A 17,387-nucleotide genomic window follows, 5' to 3' on the forward strand; every position below is an offset into this window, starting at 1 on the left:
GCAATTGAGTCTCTCATCTGTTCTCATGTCATTCTTAGCTCGAGGGTGACACTGCAACCACGGGGTGCAGGTGGGAATTTCTCTGCCATGCCCAAATGCCAGCATCCATCCTCCTGATTTGAAGGTTGGTAGGAATAAAACTAGAGAGAAGCCCTCTTCCCCTGAGCTGTGTGAGATGTAGGCAGGCAGGTCTGGGAAATAACTGCAGTGTTAACGAAGCATTAGCAGCTTTGCTTTTCCTCCCTCATATGCTACTATCATTTCATGCCACTGAACCAATTCTCATACAATTGTCTGAGGCTCCAAGTGGAAAAAACTCATTATCCTTCGAGTCCAGCTGTTAAGAATATGGGATTATGTTGTATTTCCATCTGCAATACAGCAGAAGCATTAGCTCTTTTTGAACTATGGCCAGGAGGATGCGGATTTAATTGCCCTCATAGCTCCACCTGCTTCAAAATAAAACCATCTTTCAAAACCATTGCATTTTCAGAACTCTTTCACTTGAAGTAAGTGACCTGGTTCCCTCAAACCTGAAGAGTTTAACAAACACAGGGTTCTCTTGCTCTATTCCTGCCAGCTATGAATGGCTTGTACGTGTTTATACAAGCAGCTAAATTTCACCTTGAAACCTGAATTCGAAGGCAGTTGAGAAAGATTAGAAAGCCCAAGAGAATGGAGCCAAAGCCCTGATCACAGGAGTGTCCTGTGTGTTCACTGTGTGGTGAAACTGTTATCAAGGAGGGGCACTAAGTGAAGGGGGGCACATGCTGAAATCCACAAACCATGGTTTATTGAGAAAGTTTGTTTTATTGGTTTATAAATCACACCTACCTCGTTATTAAAAAAGCTCTTTATCAACTTAAAACATTACCAGAGCCAATATATAATATATATATTTAGAAACTCCTGACCTGATTCCCAAGTAACAGTCTGGCTTATTCTCTCCTATCCGCCACTTCCTCATTGCTCCTTAAATTTTAGCAGCCAAAACATGCAAATCTAACATAACATACCTGCTGTACTGAGATCCTGATTTTTCAACATTAGTGCAAGGCTCTTCCACGCTCCAGCAAAGCAAAGATTCAGTGAGTTTTAGATTTAAACAGAAAAATACCAGGATGTTTTACATGAGATTTTTCTGAGGGTGCAAAAGACAGATATTGTAGAAATAAAACTGTAGATTGTTGTTTTGATAGTATATTTGACCCAAAATTTACCTTTATTCCAGGTACTTTGGTTCTGAACAATCTGTAGCAGCATTTTGACAAAGAAGTGCAGCTCCTCTCAAACACAGCTGATATAATAAATTACCAACAGAATAATGTTGGCTCAGTTATTTTTTTTGAGTTACCCCTGGGCTGTACCTGATGAAGAAGATTTTACTCTCCGTTAACACACAACTCCAACCCCTCTGCACCACAGAGTGATTCAACCAGGAGGAGTCCACAGCGTTGTGAGCAAGACCTGATAACCCAGGTAACCCCGAGCACATTTGTCCTACAAGGTACATTCTGAGTGAAGTAAGACACTGCAGGTGAGCACAGCTCTGTACAGAGAGCAGCACTCACTGTGAGTGTTGATGTCCCCCTACAGCTTGCTGTTCTGCTGGAACTGGGCCACCAAGGCCAGCACCTGCTCGGAGGCTCTGACCTGCTTGGAGGCCAGGTAGAGGGCACTGTTGGAGGCTGTCTCGTCCAGGAAATACCTGTAGTTGACCATCATGCCACAGGAGGCCCCGATGCCCCGCGGGCTCGTGTCCCCCATCCAGTTGATCCTCCAGAGCACCGAGCCGTTCTGCAGGTGGAAATTGGCCACCGGGTTGAGGGCGTAGCCCCGGTGCTTCTCCCCGTACAGGTACCAGGCACAGAGCCTCATCAGGGGGGAATGCAGCACCTCAATCAGCTTTTCTGACCTCACCCACTCGTTGGTGTTCAGGAGTTTCTTTAGTGTGTTGCTGGTGGGGTCTCCTGTGAGCTCAGAGATTTCCTGCCATTCAGATTCTGTAAAAAGTTCATTCCTTCCCTGGTCTTTTGTCTGCGAGGAGAGGAGACCAACGAGCCATTTTGTGAATCCTGGGATAGGTGAAAGTGTGGAAAAAGCTTCTATCTGAGGAAGTTCTTTCTGCAGACAAAAGGAGAGAAAAAATAAATCATGAGTGTGGTCATGACTGACACAGAGAAGTTTGAGTCAAAGGGCAGCTGGTGGCCTTTGCTTTTGGCAAGTGAAAACCAGGGAATCTGAGAAGGAACTGATACATATGGACACAAAAAAAATCGTCAAATGTCCCCCTGGCAGTAACAGGTAGTGATGAGAAGGCACTGGGAGCACACAGAAAATTTTAACACTGACTGAATCCATTCCTCACACACCATCTCTATAAAAGTACTTTTGCAGTACTTAACACCACTGGGCTCTGCTGTTATCCTTTTACAGGCAGAAATAAACATAAAATCACAGGCCATAAAGAAGTGATTCTGAGGAGAGTATTTTTTTAAATAGACATGCAAGTTTGGAAAACCATTTAAATACTATTTATTTTTCATAAATAACTTTCTTTAATATCAAGGGCAGTTTATTATTTTAGTCTATTGTAAATTCAAGAGGTATTATATTTAGATTTTTATGGGAAAAAAGTATTTCCTGAAGTTTTGAATGAAGGTCTTTATTAAGGCCAGCTACCTTTAATGATATTCCCTAAACCAGCAAGAAATACAAAGTGTGTGAATATATATATTTTTTTACTACAAATACAACACTTGTTTTAACCACGTAAAATTTATTCTCTACTCCTACTAATTTCTGATTAAACCTTACTAACTATGAAATCATGTAAAGCAAAACATACATAAGGAAAACCGTGTTAGCTTTGGGGCTCACCAGTGTGAAGAATAAAGTCACTGTCACTTGGAATGAACCCAAAATGCATCAGGCAACCCTCCTGGAGGAGTGGGGTACCAAGGAACAGAGGGAAGACAGAGCTGAGCTGAAACCACCCCAGTGTTGGTTTAATTACTGTTCCAACAGAAGAAATGGTAAGAACCAAGACATTCATCAACATTACAGAAGCATCTTAATGTCAGCAGAAAATTGTCTTTAAATGACTACAAATGGCGCTTTTTCTACCTCGAGGATTACCGAGGTACCCATTAAAAAGCCATCAGGGCTCAGCTGGCGCTGCCAGGTTGTGAGAGCTGCAGCTCCTCGCTGCTGCTGAGCTCCACAGCTGCCACCTGCAGCCTGCTCCGGGAGGCTGCAGGGTCAGGGATGCTGCGGCCGAGCACCATCTCTGCTATCCACAAAACCTTTTCCCTTCCCACAGCAGCTTCCCAGATATGGCCCTGCTGTCCTGTGCCTTCCAGCACTGTGACACACAGCCAGCCCTGAAGTTTGGTGACACAGCAGGGTCTCGTGCCCTGAGCTGGAGCTCTTTGTTAATTAGACATGTCACCCTCAGAATACTTTTGGGACCAGGCAGGGACAAGAAAAGCAGATCAAGTTACACCTTATCAAAGGAACACCTCATTTCATCTCCTTAGAGAACCAGATTAAAAAAAAAAAAAAAAAAAAAAAAACAAGCAAATTATTTCCTAAAAACACTCATTTCTGTGTCTTATTGAACAAAACAGCATTTTTGTCATCAGAGCTCCCAGGAGATCCTGACTGGGTCATGCTCACAACTGCTACAGGTGCCACACTCAGTGAAATTCTAGTAAAGAAGTAGAAACTTTTTTGAGGTTTCCACTAAAAGACATGATGATATTTTATTTTAAGAGTAATTCCAAAGCTGATATCCTTAACACCATCTGTGAAATCCAACCGTCAGGTTTCTTTGCATGTGCATTTCATAAAATTAGAAAGTTCCTTTACAGCCATCTCTTACACTTCTGTTCTGCTCCTGAACAGAGCTGACAGGGCTCTCGCTCAGGAGCTGAGTACCCTACTGCTTCCATAGGGTACCATCCCAACCTCATCAGCCTGCAGAGCCCGAGGGCACCTGAGCACACCCACCGCGACAAAAGGGACAGTGAATTATCTCCTCCCCTCTCTGTGTGGTGATAACAACCTCTGCCAAGTTCCTGATGAAACAACTGACACGGATTCCTGGGGACGTTGGCTGCTCCCTGTTCATCACCCCTTTCAGGAGTGACCTGCTCACCGCGACAGCCCCAAACACTTCACAGGAGGTTAGCAACTCTTACTCTAATGGGAAACTGTGGGTTTTTTACTTCTCAGGACAGATAAGACTTGGGGAAGTGACCCCATTTTGAAGTGACAGTACCAGCTACTACATATCTGATAAAAGCTTTTTTCAGAAGCTTATCTGAGGCATCCATTTCTCCAGGAAAAAAAAAAAATAAATTCACTGGAGTGGGCACATTTCTGTTTTGCTAAATTGATGCGCTGGTTTCTAAGGCTATTGGTGGAGATCCATTAATGTTTACTTTCCTGTCAGAAACCCACACACCATTAAGAAACAGCTGCTAGTTTTGGTTCGGGGTAGATTTCTGTGTTTGATTGTTGCTTTTTGTTGTTGTTTTCTTTTTTCTTTCCTTGCAGAAGAGCACAGATTTCTCCCATTATCCGTATCTCATCTGAAACTGTCTTGCACTGTGAAAGCTGCAGTCCAAGGTCACATTTTTCATCAATGAAATCAAAGCCTGTTTTGGAAATTATGATCTCCCCAGGTCACCTAGATCAAATTAAGGTAGCAATTATCAACAGCCCAAGCAGAAAGCTAAAATCTGCCACCAATTGTTGAGCATTCTATTGAGTCACACAGCAGCTATCAGTTTTCTCCCTCGAATGCCACAGGCTATAAAATCCTAAGCAGTTTTCTCAAAGGCTTCAGCACAGTTATCTGTGTCTGTCATCTGCTGACTGAATTGCCATGATGTACCTTCTGCAGAGCCACAGACTGCTCGGAGTGGCTATAAACACATTGGGAATTAAATGTCTGGCTAATGAGAAATCCATCCACCTCCTCGTTCACCAGCACCTATCAGCTTGCTAGAAATGATCTGCCTGCACTCAATTTGGGGGTTTGTTTGCTTTTTTGTAGTTGTCTGAAATAGTTTCAAAATCCAATTCATTTCTGGGAACAACACAAGCTTCAATTTCAGAAACACAAGAGATCATTTTTGTTGCCTGCTCCCTGCTTTATATACATTAATATAAACAAGAGACTGCACAGAATGCCTACACAGCCTATTCCCAGATTTGTACAGGGAGAACTGGGATCAAAGTGGTATCAGTGGCCTAATGAATTCATCCCAAAATAATCCCAACAGGATATGCTCAGAAACAACAGAAGCCTGTACACAAACCCCTTCCATATTATCTGTGTAGCACACTTTTGTTAAGAAACTGCCAAAAACTGAATAATCTGCTCCCGAGGGCAGCACAGTTTCTCCCTTGTAGGTGACACCAGTCCAATTCCAATCTCCAGAATATCCTCTCCCTTAACCCAATTATCCAGAACAATTCCTGGGGCAAATGTAAAATCTTAATGTCCAGGTAAAGATTAAGAATTCCAACTGCAAACTGTGCACATAAGGGAAACTGAGGACCCCATTTTGTGCCTCAACTTCATCCATCCTCCATCTGCTTAAATAAGTGAGACCCAAAAGCAGCAGCCATCGATTTGTACACAGTGCCTCCAACTAACAGTGCTCAGCACTGGGGTGTGAAATTCCCACCCGTTTTCCCAACAATCGTAGGAAAAACCCATTAGCAAGGAATGCTTTCAGGGGGGAATCAGCAATGACCAGTTCAGACAAATTAGCAAGAAGATTTCTAAAAAATTAATCTATTTTAATTGTGTGTTAATGAGATATTAAGGAGTATGGTACTACCTGGATTTAGAACCATCATTTTCCAGCTTAGATCAAGGTTTCAGTACAGTTTTTGGAAATCCTGTCAGATGAAGCCTTCAATACAGCACACTCCTACCTTTGTACATGTCTTTTCCTGACGTAATGATACACATTCATGACAGGCCAATTTGGAGTTTTCCTCATGAAGAATGACAGCTGGGATTTCAGTCTGGAGGTTACAGTGGCACTTACAAGTAGAAGTGTCAGAGCAGGTTATACTAAGGTAGAAGTCAGGTAAAGGATTTTTACTGGAGGATAAAAGAAGTTTTAAGAGCTTGCAGCACCTTAGGACAACACAACTGAAACAGAATCCTGCAGATCTAACAGATGTCCACAAAAGTTAGCTCAAATGGCAAGTTCCAAAATTGTCTTAATTGTCAATTTAAATAAAACGGAAAACAAAATCTTCAACCCTTTCAAATGGTCTCCTCTTCCCAATGCATTTTATTACCAGTTAAATTAAAGAGTGTCTCAACGTCTGTAACCTGGAACACTTGGTGATTTAGCAGCACTTGAAAAAAAGATTTGTTTATTGCAAAGCCATGCAAAGGTGATATAAAAAATCCTCTTCCTATCAGAGACCTCACCCATCTATTTTTACAAAGGCTGCTGGACACTGGCTTAATGAGATGTAATTTTTGACCCAGGACTTTTTTTTTGCTGAGGCTGGATTGTTTCAGCTGCTGTCACCAAGTCCACTCAGCACTCCTGTACACCATTTGTCCCTCCTGTAGTGACTAATTCTGCTCCCAAGAATTATGTCCAACCTGAATAGAGAAGACCTTGGCAAGTCCTTTGCTGCACCTGAGCAGAGAGAACGAGAGCACATGTGTGCAATTAATCCACAGAAAAAGGACTTCCAGAAATTTGAGAGCCAGGCAAAACAGGCTGCCAAGAGTATTTACTCATTGCATGCCCTGCCTTTGGTCTGAACAACCCTGACTTTGTAGAAATTCCACAGTGGAAGTATTTTGAAGCTGAAATACAGAGGGCATCTCTCCTCTGAGGGGTAAGGTCCCCTGAGATGGGAGGCACAGTGTTTGCAGCTGAAGCTGAACGAGGAGGCCTTGTAGAAGATCTTCAAACCATTGTGGGAACAACAGGAAAATGATTTAGGGTCACTTCACAGATGTAAAACAGGCAGTGGGAGATGGTTCTTGCACCATTCAAGACAAACTCAAGGACGACATTTTGGAATGAAGGTGGAGAAAGTGTGGGAAGAACAGGAGAGAGAAAAATATAAGCATCAAAGAGTGAAGAAAAAACTTTTAGAGAGCCACATTCCCAATGGATAAATATTCCTGGATTATCCTTGTTATCCTCTTTACCTAGAGTGGCTCCCTTCTAAACAGGAATGGCACTGAGGTTGTTGTACCTTTAATCTGTGCATACAGACTACACACAAATACCTCAGTCCATGTCCAGTTTGTCACACAACAATTTCCTACCAGCATGTTTTTTACAACACCTTTAAGCAGTGTAGGAAATCTGAGTAGGGAGGAAGATCTCCACCTTTGGCATTGCATAGGAAGCACTCAAGTTTTTGAGTTATTTAAGTTTGAGGGATTAATTTTATGATTAAAATGTATTTAAAGGCATCTCAGCAAAGTGTTTCCTTTGATAAACACTGAAGAGGGGCTGGGTTTCAAACACGGAAATGTAAAAACTTTGCCATAAGTATAAATACAAAACACACTCTTCTGTTGGACACGCTGAATTTTAAAACCTGCATTAGGTTATCTAAGCATGATGTGTCTGTTTGCCTTTATAACTCACAAATTTGCTGGTGTTGCAAGCAATTAGTGATGGACAGATACAATGTCAATAGGGTTATTTTATGAGAGCAACTCAATTATCCAGAAATTATTTTTCAGATGTGAAAGCAGATAACTGCATGAATTTATTCCAATTTCCCCTCAGTCAAGATCAGACAGATGGCATGGCCTAATTATACCTGGACTACTGCACTTTCAACAATTAATCCAAAAACCATTCCAAAAGCAAGAAGCAACAAAACTCAGCCAAAATATCCATTACAAATAAAATAAAATTTAAAAAACCCCAACAACTTTAGGACAGCTATGATTCAGCAATTAAATAATTTATCACTTTCTGGCAGTAGAAGTTTGGAGCATCCAATTTTAAGATATTTTTGTGAGTAGAACTGAAGTTCTAAATCACAGACAGTTTTCCAGACATCTTTACTAATCCAGATGTGAAACAATGAATATAAACACAAGTAGTGATCATTACTTTTAAGTGGTAGCTTTGTCAGCAATTCAAGTAGTAAAGACTGTTAAATAAAATAATGTGCTCAGTGCAGGAATGTGACTGGCTCTCTCACAGCACTCTGTACATGAATTTTCATTCCTTTCTCCAGTTGCTTGGAAGAAGGCTCTCCAAGTACCAAAGCTATTAACAATAATCCCTTAGCCTGCAATGATATTATCTAAATTAACAGAACTGACGGGCAGAGAGTAAAAGATTCTTTAGACTTTTAAGACATTTTCTTTACTATATTGCAAGACATATCTGGGCAAAGAAATCTCTCTCCTTTTTATTTTTCTCAATAGATGTATTCAGGGCACACTGCATATATAACCAGTGGCAATTCAATACAACAAACAAAACAATTAACTCATTAATGAACAGGAAGGGTTTCTGTTCCTGGAGCAGCTGTAAGATTTTGGAAAAGGCACTGTCAGGTCCTTTGAAGAGAGAGTATCTTGATCAGGCTCTTACCACTCAACTGAGAGGCAACTGAATTGTATCAGAGCAGAACACAGCCCTGCCAAAGCCACTTCCAACAGGAATGTTCTCATGTGACTTCAGGCAGCCACACAGGGAATTCACACTGACCATGTCAGCTGTGGAACACAATCTACATCTGGCAGACATCAACCAAGAGCAGGAAATGCTCTTCCAGCTCTCCACATCTCCAAAGGCTGCTCAGGGAGGGAGTTCCAAGGGAAGGGGAAGCCCCAGCAGCTACTGGGCTGAGCAGTGACATGAATTGGGAACTAAACCATGCTGGGTTCAGACCCTGAGCCCCCCAGCACACCCACCTGCAGCTCCTTGACAACTCTTTTGATGAGGTGAGTCCCGAGTTCCACCCCCTGCAGGCCCTGCTGAGTCAAACTGATGGAGTAGAAAATTGCTGTTGTGATTTTCTCTTTATCTTCTGTCTCTAGAGGTGGCACTTCTTTCACTATGGCCTGGGAAAATAAGGATTAAAAATCAAAAACGTTAATAATACTTATTATCAGCATTATGGGGAGGTTTTTCTTTTTAACTTTTAAAGGCATTAACACTTTTCCCCACTGTTTTATTCATTAACAACAAAAATCTGATAAAAAACTAGGAAGAGCTGCTTATTCATTAGCAGAGAAAAACTGTAACATGGTTGATAGTTTTCAGAAGTAATTGCAACAACTTTGAAATGTTAGTCTCATTCTCTATATTTTTCTTATCTTTTCTTATTCTTCCTGCTCTTGAGCAAACCCTCAAAATTTCTATTTACACAATACACAAGACAGACAAAATATCCCTGTAATTTTTACGAGCTAATTGTCTCATCTCTTAAAAGATGAAATAAAAGCAAATATTGCCAAATTATAGGGAACTGTGGATTTTTAAACAAGCACACTGCAATCTGAGCACTTTGCTGTGTACTACATGCCTCAGTGGCTGTACCTGGATGCTGCTGGAGATGTCACTGGTTAGTGCCACGTGCAGGACAATCAGTGGCTCTCCTGGGATGGCACAGTGAGAGAAGAAGTAGCACCTTCTATAGGCCCCAACTCGACGCTTCATATCAACCCAGTTTCTGACAGGGTGCACAGCTTCAGAACTCAAGGAGAAAATTTAAAAAGAAAATTACTATCATCATCAATTTATTGTTATTGTTATTATTATCATTATTATAATTGTTATTATAACTGTTATTGTTATTATTATTTCATTTAAAATAGAGCTGCCCCACAAGCTCAGTGCTTTTCCCACTGATGTCAGTGACAAAACTTTCCAATCAAAAAACAAGAATCAGGCTGTGAATAATGTAAAATTGACAGCAAGGTGTGCCAAAGTGGATTGTAAAGGAATATTGCATACCCACTCACTGGTGTGTTTGCCAAATTACCTCAAAGAGTAATTAAATATTACTAATTATTTTTATTTGGAAAATTCAGCTTGAAGGAGATCCCTTTGTCTCATCAACACTTAACTAACATACTTTCAGAACATTATAGAGATTATTTTTTCTTCAAGATTTTATACAAGGTGGCCCACCACATAACGGAGTAATTTCCAACTTCTTCACAACTTTGACTGTTTGAAAGAAATTCAGAAATCAATGTTGTAGATTCACCAATCAATGTTACAGATTCAGAAATCAATGTTGTAGGTTCAGAAATCAATGTTACACGTTCAGAAATCAATGTTGTAGAGGACACTGTATAAAAACCAAGGTGCTCTCTTCACATGTAGTTTATAGGGGATCCTGTGCACCTCACCAGCTCCAGCCAAAACCACTGCAGCACCTCTGGAGATGTGGGAAGAGTAACTGAGAAAGCTGGAAGGAAAGACAGCATTCTACCAGTGCAGTGTGGGAGCTACAGGATCAAATTATCCCTTTACTCTTTACTTCAACCCATTTTTAAATTGGGCGCTACAGTGTGTTAATGCAAATATTTCATAATTATACTTTGCCTTCAGCTCAGAAAAGCAGTTTTGAAAACAGGGAATCTCTGCAGTCCCAAGCATTCCATCACCTCCTCATCAAGGACTCCTTGCAGCCTTTAGCACTTACTCACTAATTTTCTGGAGTACTTCACAAGGTGACTGCCACGTGACCCGCTCCAGGTTGAGGAATCCTGTGGAGAACCACTCTGAGAGCATATTCTTGAGAACTCCGTTCATCTCCTGTAAGAGAACAAAGAAGGAATGAGCTGGGAGCATGTTCTTGAGAACTTAATTTCCTGTAAGAGAACAAAGATGGAATGAGGTGGGAGCATGTTCTTGAGAACTTCATTTCCTGTAAGAGAACAAAGATGGAATGAGGTGGGAGCATGTTCTTGAGAACTTCATTTCCTGTAAGAGAACAAAGAAGAAATGAGCTGCTAAATAAGCAAGGTGGAACATGGAAATGTGAGTGAAGATAACCTTGATTGACTCCAGCTACAACACTGGGAGCTTAAAGGAAACTTATGGATCTGCTTTAGAAGATTAACCACAAAATAGTCCAGGACTGAACCAGGAAAATCCTTGAAGGGATTGTCTGCAGTGCAAACAGGAACAGGGAAGATCAGGCAAAACACTGTGGACCAAAAGCAGACAATGGGTAGAAGGTTTTGAGCAGATTTGACCAGAGGCTGCAGTCTCACAGTAGTTCATATTTCAATCCCATGGAAATATTTTTCAATAGGATGCAGACAGAATTTTTCTTCTCTAAAAAATGAAAATATTTGAGCAAGAAAAATAACACTCAGCAGCAGCATAAGGCAACAGAACTGGAAAATCAAACCAGCTCTGGAACAGTCTGAGATGAAAGCCAACTGCAATGTCACACCCTTTCACTGTAACAGTGATTCACTGTAATAGTGATTTTTATATTCTATACCACTTTCCTGCTGCCTGTATTATTAAAGATTTCCTGTCTAAATTTATTTGAATTTAACAAGTATTCTTGAGCTCAGCACAGCATGAATATCCCTAAAAGAGATTCCAGAGCTTGTTCTGCTTTTTTCCATTTGCCTGTTACACAAGACACAGTGTGATACCAACTTACCAACAGCCTGATCAGAAACCTGGGCTTACCTGAAACTAACTTAATAACCATTTCCTTCAAAACAAAAACTCCTCTTCTTCCATTCAAACTTTTATTAAATAGCTACTGCTTTACATAGGAGAGATAAAAATTAAGCTCCAATGTACTTATAGCTTGCTACATTAAAGAAAAACAACTGGAAAAATTTTAAATCTGATCAGAAAACCTAAAACATTTTCCTATGTTCAGATGTAGTCTCAGGACTGTCATAAAAAGCAGAAATATTTCCTATTATAACCTAATCAAGATGAAAGTTGCAGAGGCACTTGTCAAAAGACAAACATCAAAGCAGGTTTCTGCTGGCCAAAGTAACTGCTACAAGTATTCAAAGACTGAATAAAAGGACATGTTTATTCCTTAGCATACTAGAAAAAAAAATTCAAACCCAGGAGAAACAGCCATTCATCTGCATAGAACAATTCTGTCCTCCATGATAATTCTTTTTCAATACCTTTTTTCTACACAAATATATTCCGATTGTTTTGTTTATTCTGACTTTAAGGTACCTCCCATGTGAATCCTTCTTTCTGCACAGCTCTGAAATTTTTAGGTAATAACCAGAAATCATTTTCGAATACCCCATGGTGTAGTGGAAGTCTCCAGGCACTCCAGGATTGTTTGGTTTGTTTTCTTTTGTAGGGGCACACTATAAACCAGAAAAACGAGCTGGAGTTGTGAGATGTGGGGGCAAAGGAACAGATGCTGCTGGCTCTCTTGCCGTGCATGTGCTTTTTGAACAGCAGCTCAGCTGCAGTGCAGCAGGCAGAGCAGGATGGCAGCACTCCTGCTGGCAGCACTTCCACACGCTGCTCTGCATCTCCTGCAGGCACGAGGCTCGGGATGAGCTCAGGACAGTCATCCTGCATGGACAATGGGACACTGGGAAGCACTGCAGCCATGAGTTCTGCTCCCCTGAAGGTTCAGCAAAGGACACCAATGGCTGTTTTCATTGCAGAGCTGCTGCAGCTCCAGGGTGCAGCTGGACAATGAGGTGTAAGCAAAGAAAAAGGTGGAGCACATGTGCTTTCAGTAATGATTAGGGAGAAACAAATATTGTTGATGGGGAATTACATATCAAACAACCTGTCAGTTGAGAATAATGAAGTTTTACACAACAACAAGGCACTGTGCAGGATTTGAATGGCTCCAGGTGGAAGGGACCTTCCACCAGCACGGAGTCCGAGCCCAGCTGGGCCTGGAGAACAGGACACAGGGAGTGGCTTCAGACTGAAAGAGAGCAGGTTTAGATTGGATATTTAGATGGGATATTAGGAATAAATTGTTCCCTGAGAGGATGGGGAGGCCCTGCACAGGTTCCCCAGAGAGGCTGTTGACTCCCCATTCCATGTGGAATGTCCCAGGCCAGGTTGGACAGGGCTTGGAGCACCCTGGGACAGTGGCAGGTGGCCCTGCCCATGGCAGGAGGTGGCACTGGATGGGCTTTGAGGTCCTTTCTGACCCAAACTCTTCCAGGATTCCATGATTCTGGGCTGACAAAACTTTTCAGTGCAGAAAGACATCAAAGCTTCCACTATCCAAAACTGTGTTCAACTCAGGTCATCTAAACAAGACCCTGATTTGTGTTTAATATCTCAGTGCACAGGACATTTCCAAAAAGCTTCACTCAACAAGGCCAGGCTCAAGTCTGGGTCTCTTATTTTGTAGATTTAGTGGCAGGTTCTCTTATTTTGTAAATGTAATGGTATGTAAATTCTTACTTTCATTTCAGAGGCCTTTTTAGTCATAAAAATTACATCTGCAACACTTCATTAGAAAGAAAAGCAAACACATTCATTATTCAGCATCCCAGTGTTAAATCTGAGCAATAAGACATACTCAGATTAGTATTTCAAATTACCAGCTACACTTCAATTTCTGCTAGCCAAGTCTAATAAATTGTGGTTATTTTTTTTTCCTTGTTCCATGTTCTTGCTACGAGACAGCAAATTACAGCCTTTTTAATCTTCACATCAAGTACCTATTTCTTGGGCAACAAATGGGAAAACTCTTATGAAAACCTCCAATTAATTATTTTTTATTAAGAAGAAATGCTTCTCTGATGAGGGAACTACTTCACTTTCCCCTCTCAAACTACTAAATAAAATATCCTTCACCAGAGTTGAGTTTTCTGCAGTTTTTGGAAAGTTTGAAGTTTTCAAATTGATTTATTTAATTTTGGACTTACAGATCTACTCTGATATTGCCAAGTATTTGAGGGTGTCTGTGCTGGGGGGGTTGGTTTGATTTGTTTTGGGTGGCGTTTCAGGGATTTTTTTTCTGCTGGATTTTTTTATTTTTTCCCCACAAATTACCTTCAGAATCTACATAGAGAATATCCCTGGTGAGACACTGGAAGAATATCCCCACCAGCAAAACAGGATTCAGTAGTGACACCAATTAAAGGGGACTGGTTTCTGCTTTTTTATTGCTAATAGTAATTACTGCAGTGATAATGGCACTGCTAAAAGCTCTCCTGGCTCTTGTGGTTTATATTGCTGGACATCTTAAAAATTAAAAGCATTATTTCTTTTTTTCCCCCCCATTTCTGCTCATTTGGACAATGAGTAAATTGTGCTCAAGCACTTTCAAGTGACTTAATCACTTAAATATGATATTTTACTGCAATCTGTTGAACAAACACAAAACAGAAATCATTCATCACCCGATATCTGAGCAGCCTGAGCTGCTTTTATGCTGACAGTGCTGAGAAAACAGAAAAATATTTCACATTTACAACACAGCAATGGGCAATCCCAGTTTTAATAGGTCTTTCAAATTACAAAGTAAAAACTAAGGACTGACTAAGAAATATTTTAGACAGTTTGAGCAAAACTGAAATCCCAGGAGGCCACATAATGCATTCTGTAATTCTCCAGCAGCATCAAGGAGATCCATTTAATTTTATTCCCACATTTCCTTGTCAGTGCAGACACAAATATACAGAGGCTGTAAAACTCTTGTTGCACATTTGTCTTTATGTTAGAATTGAAATCAACTCTGCACTAATGAAATGGCTGCACAGGACTTTGGATAGGCAAACACCAAGCACTTTTTATGGACAAACTTTTAACAATGATGGCGCTTCTTTATTTTTCCAGTAGATCAAGACAAGACCAAGATTACAAATACACTCCAACCAGTGCTTAATTATGGAAGGAGGTTTATAGATAAAATGGTTTGACAAAATCGCTCTCTTTTTCATTATCTTTTGCCAGCAACTTGAACTTTTCACTGGCTTTTTCTAAATCCTGTGGAAAGATGAAGAATATTTTAAAAGCAATCGTTGGGTGATTTGCCAGCGGAGATCATGACGTTGTGAATTTTTCACCAGAGTCGTCTTTCAAGGGCTGAAATAAGCAAAGTGAAGTAAGCAAGCAAAATGTAACAAATATCAAGAGGAAAACGCTGGCACAGGAAAAGTAAAGTGTTGCAGGTGAGAGGGTTCTGAAAAGCAAGAGGAAGAAGTGCACCCACTAAACAGATTTGCAGCAAGTTTCACTCTGTGGATTGCAAAAGCTCATCAGAAATTCAACTGTTTATAAGGACAGTGGAAAATCAGTGTCCTGGGGTGAAAAGAAGGAACGGAACACATGAAAAGAACATAAGAAAGAGAGGACAAAAATTGAGCCAGCAACATGAAAAATAATCAAGCCCAGCTCTGCTGTAAATTAACTTTTAAAACAATGTTTTGTGTGCCAGCACTTCCCAGTGCCACTCTATTGCTTCATAGCAGGGGCCACCTCCTTCCTGAGTGTCAGCACAGGCAGCGCCCACTGCTGCCATGGCCTGGGGACAGGGGCACTCGTGTCTCTGCAGAGAACCATGGAATTATTTATGTTGGAAACTCCATCGAGTCCAGTATTGGACCATCACCACCCTGCCAACCAGACCATGGCACTAAGTGCCACAAGCAGTGGTTTCCTGAACATCTCCAAGGATGGCGACTGCACCACCTCTCTGGGTCTGTTCCATTGTTTTATCTCCCTTTATGCAAAGATATTCTCACTGATGTCCAACCTGCCCCTCCCCTGGCCCAGCCTGAGGCCATTTCCTCTCCTCCTGTCCCTGTTCCCTGGGAGAAATCCCGACCCTTCGACTGTCCCCTCCTGTCAGGAGTTGTGCAGAGCCAGAAGGTCCCCCCGAGACTCCTTTTCTCCAGGATGAGCCCCTTTCCAGCTCCCTCAGCTGCTTGTTATCGGACCTGGCCTCTAGACCCTTCCTCTGCCCTGAACCCACTCCAGCAATGGCCTTCCTGAACCCACTCTAATGTCCTTCCTGAACCCACTCCAATGTCATCCCCTGAACCCACTCCAATGTCATCCCCTGAACCCACCCCAGCAATGTCCTCCCCTGAACCCACTCCAATGTACTCCCCTGAACCCACTCCAATGTCCTCCCCTGAACCCACTCCAGCAATGTCCTTCCTGAACCCACTCCAGCAATGTCCTTCCTGAACCCACTCCAGCAATGTCGTCCCCTGAACCCACCCCAATGTCCTTCCTGAACCCACTCCAGCAATGTCGTCCCCTGAACCCACCCCAATGTCCTTCCTGAACTGAGGGACCCATACAGCCCCCAACAGTGCCCTGGCTTCCCGGCACTGCTTCCCAGCCCCAAGCAGCTCCAGGAGCAGCACCACGAGCAGGAAGCCCCAAACCACATCCCCCAAATTCCCTCAGAGCCATCCAGGCCAGCCCTCACCTTGACGTGGGGCCCATCCACCGCCTTGCTCGCCAGCCCCTCCATCAGGTCGGCCCTGAGCTCCACGAGGAAGCGCAGCCCGCCCTCCAGGCGGCCCAGCTGCTGGAAGAGCCCTCGGTACTGGGGGTTCAGGTAGTAGCGGAGCCGGTCCTCGGCCTGCAGCAGCGCCCCGGGCTCCCTGCGCTGCTCGCGGGCCTGCAGCACCTTGGCGGCGGCCTCGGCCACCCGCCCGTGCTCCACGCCGAAGTCGCGGGCCAGGCGGGTCAGGAGCTCGGCGCGGGGCGGCCCGGGCTGCAGCTCGCGGTAGAACCGCACGAACTCCGCTCCGCGCAGCTCGGCGGGCGGCGGCGCCTTCTCCTTGGTCTCGTAGGGCGGCAGCGGCGGCACCGAGCGGCGCAGCAGCTCCTCCATGGCCGGGGCAGCGCCCGACGAGAGGCGGCGCGGGCCCCGCGCGGCCCAGAGCAGCGGGCACAGCCGCCTCATCCCGCACACCGCCGCAGGCCGCGGCGCCGCCCGCCGCGCCCCTCCGCGCGCGCTGATTGGCTGAGCCCGCAGAGTGACAGTGCGCCCAGCCAATGGGAAGTGAGAAGAACGTGGCGGGGCTGGGGGTGTGTGAGGGGTGTGTCGGCCGCCATGTTGAGTGTGGCGAGCAGAGGTCACGGGCTGATCGTCCCCTCATGACCCGGGGATCCCCCGGCACCGCCCTGCCCTCAGAGTTCACCGGGATGCACTTTGGAATCATCGAGTCATATCGGATACAGTGACAGGCTGTGCTAGGGGAGGGTCAGGTTGGACGGGAGGAGGAATTCCCTCACAGAAAGGGTGGTTAGACTTTGGGCTGCCCAGGGAGGCGGTGGAGTCACCTCCCTGCAGGTGGACTTGGTGCCAGCTCTGGTCGAGAAGCTGGTGTTCGGTCACAAATTGAACTCAGAGGTCTTTTCCAACGAAATTGATTCTGTGATTCCATGAATCATCAAGACTGGAAG

General features: G+C 43.3%; 1 protein-coding gene across 1 annotated transcript; it reads right to left on the reverse strand.

The window, feature by feature from the left end:
* Window positions 1-790: 790 nt before the first annotated feature.
* MLYCD (malonyl-CoA decarboxylase) lies at window positions 791-16,924 on the reverse strand. The gene is made up of 5 exons (XM_038148400.1): window positions 16,402-16,924; window positions 10,684-10,796; window positions 9,570-9,726; window positions 8,942-9,091; window positions 791-2,124 (listed from the first exon to the last, which is right to left on the reverse strand). Exons 1-5 carry the CDS (start codon window positions 16,882-16,884, stop codon window positions 1,591-1,593), a joined length of 1,437 nt encoding a protein of 478 aa, XP_038004328.1. The 5' UTR covers window positions 16,885-16,924; the 3' UTR covers window positions 791-1,590.
* Window positions 16,925-17,387: the final 463 nt, after the last annotated feature.

The sequence above is a fragment of the Motacilla alba genome, chromosome 11 (assembly GCF_015832195.1).
Source record: "Motacilla alba alba isolate MOTALB_02 chromosome 11, Motacilla_alba_V1.0_pri, whole genome shotgun sequence".
Classification (NCBI taxonomy): domain Eukaryota; kingdom Metazoa; phylum Chordata; class Aves; order Passeriformes; family Motacillidae; genus Motacilla; species Motacilla alba.